The following is a 13304-nucleotide window of genomic DNA, read 5'->3' as shown; positions in this document are numbered from 1 at the left end:
GTCCGACCGCGTGTATGCAACACAAGTTTCGGACAAAATCCGTCAGACAAAATCCGACGGATTTTGTTGTCGGAATGTCCGACCGTGTGTACAAGGGCTTATACAATGGTCTGATGGTATTAATTCCGTGGCATCTGAATAAAATGAATAATTTCCAAATATTTTTGTTATATACAAATTAAGTAATAATCTTCAGAAAATAACAAATTAATATGTTAAAACAACATAGTCAATCTTCCGAAATAACAAAAGAAAAACAGAACTTCCAAAAATACGAATTAGTTCAGAACAATGAATATATACTCTCCCGAAATAATTAAAAGTTCTGAAAATAAATCATTCTAAAATAACGATTATGATGGAACAAAATTATTTACTTAACAAATTAAATCGTGCACATGTCTATACATTTTATGGTGCTTTATCAGCCTTTCTGAACCTTTTCACATTGAGGAACCCATAAAAAAATGTTGAGGATCCTTCCAAACTATTTTCTATAATTTTCTATTAAAGATATTTTGCTAGGCATGTCAGGGGCCGCACCTGATGCCGCGTACACACAATCAGAAATTCCGCCAGCAAAACTCAGATGAGAGTTTTTGTGGTAAAATGCGGCCGTGTATATGCTCCATTGGTCTTTTGCTGGCGGAATTCCAGCCAGCAACAGATTGAGAGCAGGAAAAAGTTCCGTCTGTAGTAATTTCCGACACACAAAATTCCTACGTATGCTCGCAAACAATTTGACGCATGCTCAGAAGCATTGAACTTAATTTTCTTGGCTCATCGTAGTGTTGTACGTCACCACGTTCTTGACAGTCGAAAGTTCAGAGAACTTATGTGTGACCGTGTGTATGCAAGCCAAGCTTGAGCAGAATTCCGTCGGAAAAAACATCCAAGATTCTTCCGACGGAAATTCCGCTCGTGTGTACGGGGCATAAGGCCTTTTGTATTTACCAAGTTAATAACCACTGGTTTTGAGTCTCAAGCTTGCACTCTTTTATTACAAGCAAGAGGAATATTTACATCAATTGATATAAAACAGCAGAAGAAGAGCGGTAATTGCCATACACATGATCAGAAATTCCATCAGAAAAAACTTGGATGGTTTTTCAGACGGAATTCCGCTCAAGCTTGCCTTGCATACACAGGGTCACACAAAAGTTCTCGGAACTTTCGACCATTAAGAACGTGGTGACGTACAACACTACGATGAGCCGAGATAATTAAGTTCAATGCTTCCGAGCATGCGTCGAATTGTTTCCGAGCATACCTGATTTATTTGCACGTCCGAATTGCATACAGACCAGGGGTTGACAAATTTGCTTGGAATCTAGGAGCCAGCTTAAAAAGTTAGGAGCCAGGTCCGTGACGGCGATCCGGACCTGTCCCTGGCCTGACATGGAGACGAGTGAGGGGAAGATAGCAGCGCCGTCGCCGCCCCCCCCCCCCCCCCCCCCCCGTCTCCAAGTCATTGCCCATAGCTCTTAGAGGGACATTTTATTTTTTTTTTTCAAATGACAATTTTTTTTTCAATTGCATTTTAGTGTAAATATGAGATCCGAGATCTCTCTGACCCCAGATCTCATATTTAAGAGGACCTGTCATGCTTTTTCTATTACAAGGGATTTTTACATTCCTTGTAATAAGAATAAAAGTGACACAACATTTTTTTTAAAAGAACAGTGGAAAAAAAAAAAGTTAAAAAAATTTTTTTTTTTAAACGCGCCCTGTCCTGCCCGCATATAAAATCGGTGTTCGAACCACACATAGGAGGTAGCGTCGTGATCGGTAGAGCGAGAGCAATAATTCTAGACCCAGACCTCCTCTGTAACTCAAATCGTGCAACCTGTAGAATTTTTTTAAACGTCGCCTATGGAGATTTTAAAGGGTAAAAGTTTGTCGCCATTCCATGAGCGGGTGCAATTTTGAAGCGTGACATGTTGGGTATCAATTTACTCGGCGTAACATTATCTTTCACAATATAAAAAATAATTGGGCTAACTTTACTGTTGTCTTATTTTTTTATTAACTAAATTATTTTTCCCAACAAAAGTGCGCTTGTAAGTCCGCTGCACAAATACGGTGTGACAGACAGTATTGCAACAACCACCATTTTATTCTCTAGGGTGTTAGAATAAAAAATATATAAAATGTTTAGGGGGTTCTAAATAAAGGGAAGAGGCAGGTAATATAAAACAGGCAGAGGAAACTTCATTAGCATTGCTGGTTTGTCATACCAACAGCGACCACACGAGGGCGCCAGATTCCATAAGGAATCATAGGACCGCAGAAGGCCTCAAAGCCGCGGCCTAAATTTTCGGCCGCCGGCGGAACGGCCCGACGCGATCACGCTGGGGGGGTCCACAGAGACAGGATACCCCCAGCTGTGCTGCCCTAGGCACGAGGTCGCTATTTCTAGTCGCCAATGCGACCTGGCGCCCGGGTTTTGTCGAGCCCTGATACAGATGAACGCATTTTCGGATAGGAACTTTTTCCAACCGAAAAATAGAGAATCTGCTCTCAATCTTTTGCTAGCTGGAATTCTGCCAGCAAAAGTCCGATGGAGCATACACATGGTCGGAATTTCTGACCAAAAGCCCACATCTGACTTTTGCTGGCAGAATTTCTGATTGTGTGTATGGGGCATAAAGGTTAATTTAAAAAAGAAAAAAATAACAAACGTCAAACTTACCTTCACTATGCAGCTCGTTTTGCACAGAGTGGCCCCGAACCTCATCTTCTGAGGTCCCCCGGCGGCTCTCTCGGCTCCTCCCCACATCTGATAACCCCCTAGGAGAAGATCTCTCCCGGGGGGGGGGGGGGGGTTACTTTGCAGGAGTGCTCCTGAGTCCAGCATTCGGCGTCCATAGAGGCTGAATGCCGGACTCGGCCCCGCCCCCGGAGTCCATGTCATTGGATTTGATTGACAGCAGCGGGAGCCAATGGCTGCACTGCTATTAATCTACCCGATCAAGAGCCGAGAACCCCCTGCAGAGAAAGAGCGTGTCCCCATGGGACAAGTTCAAAGGTTCAGGTAAGTAAAACAGGGGGGCTGGGGGGCCGGTCACTGGTCACTGACGGGTATTTTTTCACCTTAATGCATAGGATGCATTAAGGTGAAAAAACAAAAACCTTTACAACCCCTTTAATGTCTTTAGCAGTGAATTTTCCAAACTTTTCTTTTTATTACAGGGATTTAGGAGACCATTTTGCAGTTTATATTCCTGGTATATACTCCACTAAAGTCCACTCCGATTTTCGCACGGTAAGTACCCACGACTTACTGCTGCACAAGGTACAGTATATAAAGTGTACAGCTAGCCAGGGTACCATAGATAAAAAAAAATTATGAATAAACTTCCCTAGTAAAGTTGGTAGTAGTTAAAGTGGTTGTAAAGCTCAGACATGAAAAAATAAGTATGGTGTGTGCTAGCCTGAATTCAAAGCTCCAAGTATGGCTCCTCTCTGATCTCTCCTCTTTCTTCTATTTGCATGATTAATGCCGCGTACACACGACTGGACTTTCCGGCAGACTAGGTCCGACGGAATCAGTCCGTCAGACAATCCGATCATGTGTGAGCTAATCCGATCATTTTTCATTTTGAAAATCCGACAGACCTAGAAATAGAACATGTTTCAAATCTGTCCGACGGACTAAAGGGAAGCTATTGGCTACTGAACTTCCTTTTTTAGTCCCATCTTACGTCATCATGTTCAAAACGAACAGACTTTCGAACGGACTTAGTCCGTTCCTGTGTGGCCAAGCCCGTTAGTTCGGAAGTCCGTCGGAATTCCGCTGAAAAGTCTGTTGGGAAGACCGCTGGACCTAGTCTGCCGGAAAGTCAGTTCGCGTGTACGCGGCATTACTTTTGACAGTTTTTTCCCAACACAACAGCCTCCCAGGAGACAGCCTGCCCCCCTCCAGCACACAGCGGGTGACTCCTAACCTGAGCGCTGTAGTATTTTTCTCTGAACCTGTAAGCTTGTGTAGAGAGGGGCATGTCCCTTCCCTTCAATCAGCTATCAGATGTCAGGGAAGATCATTGCCTTTGGTTCTCTGCTGCTGAGAAAAATCCTTTGACCTGTATGTTTTTAAAATGATCCACAGGATAAATGGCCACAGGTACAATTTATGTAGGAGGATTTGTTTCATCTCTGTGTATCACTCATTGCTTGCCACTTCATGGGGTTACAACCACTTTAAATCACATTCAACTCCACTTTTTATAGCCGTTTTCCAGGTGTATGTGGCTCAGTCACACACTAATCAATATGTTTTCATCACAAAACATACCAGAATACACCTTAAGCTCATCACACATATTAGAATCTAATTGTAGTCAGCCATCACTAAGAACTAACGTCAGAAACGCGTAGGCTATTTTACAACTTTGTACCTGCATTTTATAAATAAATACCATTTTGGATGTCATCCTGAGTGCTGACCATCCTTTTCCTACAATCTAATTGTACGATCTCTTTTAGATCTACCAACAAGCATGAAGTGCAAGGGTCTGCCTGACTGGATTCAAATATTTTGGGTAGTTTAGGTAGGTCCTTATATTGCATAGTTTTGGTAGATCTAAAAGTGACATTAAAGTTTCATTAAAAAAATATATATAACAAACATCTGATACTTACCTGCTCTGTGCAGTGGTTTGCACAGAGCAAGCCCAATCCTCATTTTTTGAAGATCGCACTGGCGCTCCTGACTCCTCTTCTTCAGCCAGTGTCCCCAATAGCAAGTTACTTGCTCTGGGGGCACTAGTGCATGCTTGTTTCTGAGCCCCCGCTCTATGCGCACCCCTGCGCTCTCCTCATTGGCTCACTGGCTGTGATTGACAGTAGCAGGAGCCAATGGCTCCCACTACCGTCTCAGCCAATGAGGAATAAGAGACCCAGGAGAAGCAGAGAGGCTCAGCTCTCATGCACATCGCTAGATCGAGAGGGAGCTCAGGTGAGTATTAGGGAGGCTGAGGGGGCTGCTGCACACAGAAGGTCTTCACCTTCATGCATAGAATGCATGAAGGTAAAAAACCTTGGCCCTTTAAAACCAAACAAATTGATTTCATAGTCAGATTATAGTGTGCATGGTGAGCCTAAGGCAGTGATGGCGAACCTTGGCACCCCAGATGTTTTGGAACTACATTTCCCATGATGCTCCACTGTACTGCAGAGTGCATGAGCATCATGGGAAATGTAGTTGCAAAACATCTGGGGTGCCAAGGTTCGCCATCGCCATCATTGGCCTAAGGCCTCGCGCACTTCACATGGGGTGTATATATGTACAATTGACAGCAACGGGGCTGCCTACATGGAAATGCATGGAAAACCTGTGCATCCCCTTGCAGGTAAACACGACCCCCACACAGGGCATGCATATATACGCCCCATGTGAACAAGGACTTAGTCTTCAGGGTGCCATAACAACTGTCTCCTGGCATCACATAATATATGAGTGAAGATATGTCACCAGCACAACTTGGATCTTGTTGCAAAGTTCAAGCATTTATTAAAAAATGACATCAAAGTTCCAACTCTTTGAAATCAGGCAGGAGCACTATATCAAATGCTTGATAAAGTTGTTCTGCATGACTCCGAAACGTTGGAACTATTCCATGATATTTCAGTCAAGCTTAGGAGTTTTCAGCATGAATCAAGATGTTCTAGAGACAAAAATTTTTACATTTAAAATGGTGTGGTCCATGGAGGACATGTGGGGCAATGCTGGGGCATGGAAAGTTGAGCGCTGAGGTCCAATTTAAGAAAAAACTAAGCTGGAAATGGGCTTTAACTGTACTAAACAAATCTTCTAAATCAATTCTTAATTGTCTCCAACTTGTGTCAAAAATGTTTTATTTATTTTAGATGATTTAGACTATGTAGATTTTGTTTTAATCAGGGTTTTTTTTCTTTTTTTCTCAGAAAATAGGTGCAGGAACTATCACCTTCTGAGTACCCCCCCCCCCCCCTTGTCTCTGCCCCCTACCCACCTCCAAGCACTGTCTCTTGAGTCCATCCCCTACCCACCTCCCAGTACTGCCCCAAGTACCATTTTGCTAAATAATTTGTATGGAATTTGTTCTTGTCCAATAACAAGAAAATCAGTAAAAATAGATGCACTGGAGCCAGCAACAATAGACCCCACCCTAGTAATAATAGATCCTCCCACCAATAATAGACCCCAGCCCAACAACAATAGGTCCTCACAAGCAACAAAAATTCTCCTCCCAGCAATAATAGACCCCACCTCAGCAACAATAGATCCCTCACACAATAAAATCAACACATCAATACACAGAAAAAATGGACCATCCACAACAAAATACCACCCTCAGCAACAAAAGATCCACCCCAGCAACATTATACCCCTCCAGTGGCCAGCATTAATAGACCCTCCAGTAGACATGTGCAGTTCATTTAGTTTCAAATTCGTTAATTCCAAATTTCCGAATTTTTCCATTTCCAAAATTTCCGAATTTCCAAATTTCCAAATTTGTAAAATTGTGAATTTCTGAAGTTTACGAATTTCCGAAATTACAAATTTCCAAATTTCGAATTTCCGAATTTTCTAATTTCAGAATTTCGGACTTTTGGATTTCCGAATTTCCGATTTTTGGATTTCTGAATTTTCTAATTTCCGAATTTCTAATTTTCAGAATTCCGAATTTTCGGAAATTCGAAAATTCAAAAAAAGAAAGAAAATCTGTTTCATTTGAAATAATAACTAACTATTAAATTATAGGTATTGGAATTCCCTTTCAAATTTTTCTGTTAGTGAACGTAACGAATACGAATTTATCTGAAGTTACGAATTATGTGAAATAACGAATGGAACATAACGATCTAATAATAATAATAATAATAAAACCTTTTTATTATCATTAATGATTTATTATTAATTATTTATTATTAATTTGTTCTGTTCCATTTGTTTAGATGCGACATTCGTTATTTCAGATAATTACTTACTTCAGATAAATTCGTACTCGTTAATTTAATAGTTAGTTATTAATTAAACAGATTTTCTTTCTTTTTTTCAGAACTTTTGGACTTTCAAACGTTTGAATTCCGGAATTCCGAAAATGCGAAAGTTTGGAAATTCGGAGTTCCAAAAATCCAAAAATTCAGAATTTCGAAAATCCGAAATTCAGAATTTCGAAAATCCGAAATTCAGAATTTCGAAAATCCGAAATTCAGAATTTCGAAAATCCGAAATTCAGAATTTCGAAAATCCGAAATTCAGAATTTCGAAAATCCGAATATCAGAAATCTAAAAATGCGAAAAATTCGGAAATCCAAAAATTCGAGATTCAGAAATTCGAAAATTCGGGAAATCCGAAAATCCGAAATTGGGAAATTGGGAAATTCAGAAATTCAGAACATCAAAAATTCGAAATTTGGAAATCCGAAAATTCTAAATTCGGAAATTCGGAAATCTCCGAATTCAGAAATTTTGAATTTCCGAAGTTTAGATTTTCCGAATTTCCGAAAAAAGAAAAAAAGAATGAAACGAAAATGAACACATTTTTTGTCAGTGCACATGTCTACCCTCCAGCAACCAGCAACAATAGACTTCTCCCTCAACAGTAGATCCCTACAAGCACCATAAGACACCCCCCTCCAGCAACAACAGATCCCCCACAAGCAATAATAAACCCTCACACAAAAACAGATCCCCACCAGTGACCATAAATCCCTAAGCAGATCCCCACCAGTGACCATAAATCCCTAAGCAGACAACATCAATAGACCTTCCCTCACGTTCCCGCTGAAAAAAAGTCCTGGTTTTAATTCTTCTTTTTTTTTCCAACAGAAGTTGAAAAGGTTGTCACAGTTAAACAAGCCAATAAAACTGAGTGTACCCTGTTTGGATGACACAAGTATCAATACCTACATGAACAAACGCGAGGTGCAAAAAGCATTGCACGTCCATCATCTGAAGCCAGGCTGGGATGTGTGTAGGTGAGCCGAGGCTCATTACAAATATTTTATACTGACTTCCCCTCCATGCTTAGGCAGTTATGGGGGGGGGGGGGTGAAAAATTTAATAATTGTGCAAAATGTCGCCATTTTAGCAACATACGTTGGAGTCAGCAGGGAAGGTGAATTAAAGCATTTTTTGTTGGTTTTTAAAAACGATAACTTTACATTTGGTACAATTTGTCCTTTAGGATATGTGCCCACCTAACCAAGGGTGTCATGTACAGGGCAGATCATTTCCTCTGTCCCCATTGGACACTGGTTAACCCTCAATTAAGGAGAATTCCTCCCCTATATAACCCCTCCCATATGGGAGGCACCTCAGTTTTTTCGCCAGTGTCTAAGGTGGTTGGTCACGTAAAACGTGCTATGAAGAAAGCTCTGTGCAGGTCCCTGCGGGGGCCTAAGGGCTAAGATAACCGGATCCATATCTCGGGCCGATATTTTGACTCCCAAGATGGTATGGTACCCGGGCCTCGTCATCCGAAGAAACAAGGTTTTGCCTGTAAGTCCTCTCCTATTGGAAGACTGGGCTCTGGGAAAACCAGACTTGGCAGAGTCTTTTACAAGGTCCAGGTAAGAGGTTCCTCTGAGAAGGAACCCAAAAAATCCTGAAGGTTGGCACAACTCTGCCCGCCGTGATGGGTGAAGGCTGGAATCTGTCTGTTTTCAGCAATTCCTGCGGCGAGGACAGGTAAGGGAATTTAATCCTATATAAATTAATATATTATGGATTTCTTCATTGAGTAGTTGTATGTCTTACCTGGTTTCCACCACTAGAGGGAGTAAGAGCAGCCTGATGCATACTTACATGCCTTTTCAGTTACACACGCTCAGTGAAGCCTGGTTCTTCCAGATGACTCACGTCTCCACTGCAATCTCTGCCACAATAATTGTACTTTGTACTAGTACCTCTGCTTTGTAGCTTAGGACTATGTATCCTCGTAAGAGGGTCTCAGGGGGAGGTAACAAGGGCACTGGTAAATCACCACCTAGGTCTTCTAAAAATGCCTGTAAGTTGCCATCCCCCCCGGAAAGACTGGAGCCAGCCTCACAGGATGAGTCAGTGCCCCTGTCAGGTTTTGCAGCCTCTCCTAATGTTTCAGCCCTGGTATATGTCACTGAGGACTCCCTTAGGGCTACATTGGAGGGTTTTGAAGGGAGAATCATGAATTTTATTTCAGCTTTCCTAAAAGATAGCAGGAAAAGGGGTAGATCCCCTCCCTCTGTTGAGATTCCTCTTTCAGATGATACCTCTGACAATGAGGAGAGATCCCTATCTTGGGACAAGCATCAAGAGCAGTCAGATGAATCAGAGGAAGAGGAGAGAGTGCTCCCAGGCACTCAGAAAACAGGTACAATATTATGCTGAGTTGGTGCGTACCACATTCAGAATGCCCGCTGCTGAGGTCGCCACATCCTCTGTTTCTTCCCTGGGGGTCAGGAAAATCCCACAGACTGCCTTTTCCTTTCCAATTCATCCCTTAATGGATAAATTGTTGTATGAGGATTGGGGACATTCTGATAAACTGTTTGCTCCTCCTGAAAGGTTTTCTATGCATTATCCTCTGGAGGAAAGTTTCACCAAGAAATGGGGGGTCCCATCTGTCGATGCAGCTGTTTCTTGCGTGAATAGAAACCTGACCTGTCCTTTGGATAATGCTCAGGTATTTAAGGATCCAACTGATAAGAAGCTGGAAACATTATTGAAAGCCTCCTTTTCCATGACTGGCGCTGTAGTGCAACCTACAGTCGCAGCTGTGGGGTTGTGTCAGTTCCTCAAGGAACAAGTTAAGCAGATGCTTGGCCTTCTTCCCAGTGAGGAAGTGGAGAATTATGCAGAAATACCTCAAATTCTGTGTTTTATGATTGATGCGATTTTGGATTCTGTCCAACAAGCATCTAGTTTGTCTCTCCTGTTGGTACACATGCGAAGGGCCCTATGGCTAAAAAATTGGGCAGATGAGCTATCATGCAAGAAGCATTTGATTGGGTTCCCATTTAAGGGGGAACGTTTATTTGGAGAAGAATTAGACAAATTCGTCCAGAAAATTTCAGGGGGTAAATCTACTCTCCTTCCAACCAAAAGGAGCAAACGTCCATCTTTTAGGTGTTCTCTTTCTCTCAGAGCATCAAGCTCTAAGCAGTGGCGACGCCTTCCCAACCTCCCTCTACAGGAAAGGCTCAAGGCCGGGCCCAGGAACAGAAAAAGACTTGGGGGCAAAAGCCTGCCAAGCAGAGCCCAAAAGCTTCCTTGTGAAGGGGTGCCCCCGCTCGGCCGAGTGGGGGGAAGGCTCCTGCAGTTTGCAGAACCCTGGCGGGAAGAGATCCGGGACAAGTGGGTAGTCTCCTCTCTATCTCTGGGCTACAAGCTAGAGTTTCAGGAGATTCCACCTTCTCGCTTCCTAAGGTCAAGGATCCCCAGGGATCCAGTAAAGCAAAGACCGCTATTTCTGGCCTTAGATCACTTACTATCCCAGGGGGTGATAGTGGAAGTGGACCCAAAAGAACAGGGTTCAGGCTTTTACTCGAATCTCTTCACCGTTCCAAAGCCAAATGGAGGTGTCAGACCTATCCTGGATCTGAAGGATCTGAACCGGTTTTTACGCATCCGGTCCTTCCGAATGCAGTCAATATGCGCTGTGGTTTCCTCCCTGCAAGGGGGAGAGTTTATGGCATCAATAGATATCAAGGATGCATATCTTCATGTGCCAATTTTTTCCACACACCAAAAGTATCTAAGGTTCGCGGTAAAGCGGCGCCATTTTCAATTTGTGGCCTTGCCGTTCGGGCTCGCTACAGCTCCTCGAGTCTTCACAAATATTCTAGATCCTCTCTTGGCAAACCTAAGAGCTCAAGGTATAGCCATCATGGCTTATCTAGACGATTTGCTTCTCATAGAGAAAACAGTAGCGCTCCTGAACCACAGTGTTACCAGAACGCTAGAACACCTGGAACGCCTAGGTTGGATTATAAAGCTAGAAAAGTCGTCCCTACAGCCTGCTACCAGGTTGGAGTACCTGGGTATGGTCATCGACACCGCTCAGGGCGGGGTGTTTCTACCAAGGCCAAAAGCCTTGGCCATTGGGGGTCTGGTGCGCCTAATTCTGGGCAGAAGATCTTCCCCCATTCAGTTGTGCATGAGACTGTTAGGGAAAATGGTCGCCTCCTTCGAGGCCGTTCCATTCGCCCAGTTCCACTCAAGGCCTCTGCAAAGATGCATCCTTGCGGCTTGGAACAGGAAGCCCCAGGCCTTGGATCTTCCTATGTGACTATCCCCAGGGACACGCAAGAGTCTCGTTTGGTGGTTACAAACCGAGAATCTGCTGAAAGGCAAAACTTTTCTTCCTCTTCCATGGAAGATTATTACGACAGATGCCAGCCTGACAGGCTGGGGAACAGTGTTGGAGGAGATGTGCTCGCAGGGGAAATGGTCTGTGATCGAGAAGCTACTGCCCATAAACGTCTTAGAGATCCGGGCAGTTTATATGGCTCTCATAAACTGATCTTACAGACTACGGGGTCTCCCTGTTCGGGTTTAGTCCGACAATGCCACAGCAGTGGCCTATATCAATCACCAGGGTGGTACCAGGTGTCTGGCTGCACAAAAAGAGGTGAATCGCATACTTGCCTGGGCAGAAGGGCATGTTCCGTGTCTTTCTACAGTCTTCATTCCAGGAGTGAAAAATTGGCAGGCGGATTTTCTGAGCCACCAGCAGTTGTGCCCAGGAGAATGGGCTCTGCACCCCGACGTGTTTCGGAACATATGTCGCAGGTGGGGTATTCCAGACATAGATCTGTTTGCATCCAGATTCAACAGAAAGCTGGACAAATTTGTGTCAAGGACAAGAGATGCACTTGCTCAGGGGTCGGATGCTCTGACAGTTCCCTGGGATCAGTACAATCTGATTTATGCCTTCCCCCCGTGCCCGCTTCTGTCACGGTTCCTGGGAAGTGTCAAGAGGGAATCAAAGTCGGTTCTTTTGGTGGCCTCGGCTTGGCCCAGGCAACCGTGGTACGCAGAGATCATGAAGTTGGCAGTAGGCAGGCCGTGGATCCTCCCTCTCCGGCCAGATCTACTCTCACAGGGTCAAATTTACCATCCTGCTTTACATAGTCTGAATTTGACGGTTTGGCTGCTGAGACCCACATTCTGAGGGATCGTGGGCTTTCGGGGCCAGTCCTTTCTACTCTGGTCAATGCCAGAAAGCCGGCCTCCAGGCTTATATACTACAAAATCTGGAAGGCATATGTTTCCTGGTGTGAACCCAGGGGATGGCATCCTAGAAAGTATGTCACTAGCAGGATCTTGGCCTTCCTCCAGTCAGGGCTAGAAATTAATTTGGCCGTAAGCACTATCAAGGTGCAGATTTCTGCCTTGTCAGTATTTTTCCAGAAGCCACTTGCATCGCATTCCCTGGTGCGGGCTTTCATCCAGGGGGCTATGCGGATAAGGCCGCCAGTCAAACCTCCGGTATGCCCATGGGATTTGAATTTGGTTCTCTCGGCTTTGCAGGGGCAACCATTTGAACCTTTGCATCTGGCTTCATTAGTTCTTTTGACTAAAAAATTGGTTTTCTTGGTAGCCATATCCTCGGCTAGAAGAGTGTCAGAACTAGCAGCTCTCTCCAGCAAGGAACCTTATCTAATTATTCATAAGGACCGGGTGGTCATGCGTCCCAACAGGTCCTTTCTGCCTAAGGTGGTTTCAGGTTTCCATTTCAAGATGTAATCCTACCATCCTTTTTTCCGGACCCACAGTCCGCAGAAGAAGAATCTTTGCACACTTTAGATGTGGTAAGGGCAATCAGTATTTATATTCAGGCAATTGCCCAGATAAGAAAAACTGATTGCTTATTTATTTTGCTGGAAAGCCCTAGGAAGGGCCAAGCGGCGTCAAAATCCACTCTCTCAAGGTGGATTAGACAGGTTATTTCTCAGGCCTATAGTGTAAAGGGGAAGATCCCTCCTTTTCAAGTGAAAGCGCACTCAACGAGGGCTGTAAGTGCTTCTTGGGCAGTGCATCACCAGGCCTCCCTAGCTCAGATCTGTAAGGCTGCAACTTGGTCATCAGTCCACACATTCACCAGATTTAATCAGGTGGATGTCAGAGGGCAAGAGGATATCGCCTTTGGGCGCAGTGTATTGCAGGCTGCAGTTTAGATCCTCCGGTCCACGGCAGTCTATAATTCTGATCTGTGTCTCCCTCCCCTCAAACTGAGCATTGCTTTGGGACATCCCACTATGTAAAGAAAGCTCCTGTGTCCCGTGATGTATGATCAAGAAAATAGGATTTTTATATATAGCTTACCTGTAAAATC

At 43.9% G+C, this 13304-nt stretch overlaps 1 protein-coding gene across 1 annotated transcript in view; it reads left to right on the top strand.

Annotated features, from left to right (window-relative positions):
* Window positions 1-13304, top strand: part of LOC143935396 (lysosomal protective protein-like) — a 75164-nt gene that overhangs the window by 42887 nt on the left and 18973 nt on the right. The window contains exons 10-11 of the mRNA XM_077459231.1: window positions 3193-3265; window positions 7817-7965. Of these exons, the coding sequence (XP_077315357.1) occupies window positions 3193-3265; window positions 7817-7965 (222 nt within the window). The remainder of the gene's footprint in view (window positions 1-3192; window positions 3266-7816; window positions 7966-13304) is intronic.

Source organism: Lithobates pipiens, unplaced genomic scaffold (genome assembly GCF_037356315.1).
Source record: "Lithobates pipiens isolate NorthernLeopardFrog02 unplaced genomic scaffold, aLitPip1_a1.2 Scaffold_28, whole genome shotgun sequence".
NCBI classification, from domain to species: Eukaryota; Metazoa; Chordata; class Amphibia; order Anura; family Ranidae; genus Lithobates; species Lithobates pipiens.
Note: the sequence above shows the minus strand (reverse complement) of the source record. Positions and strands in the feature narration are given on the sequence as shown.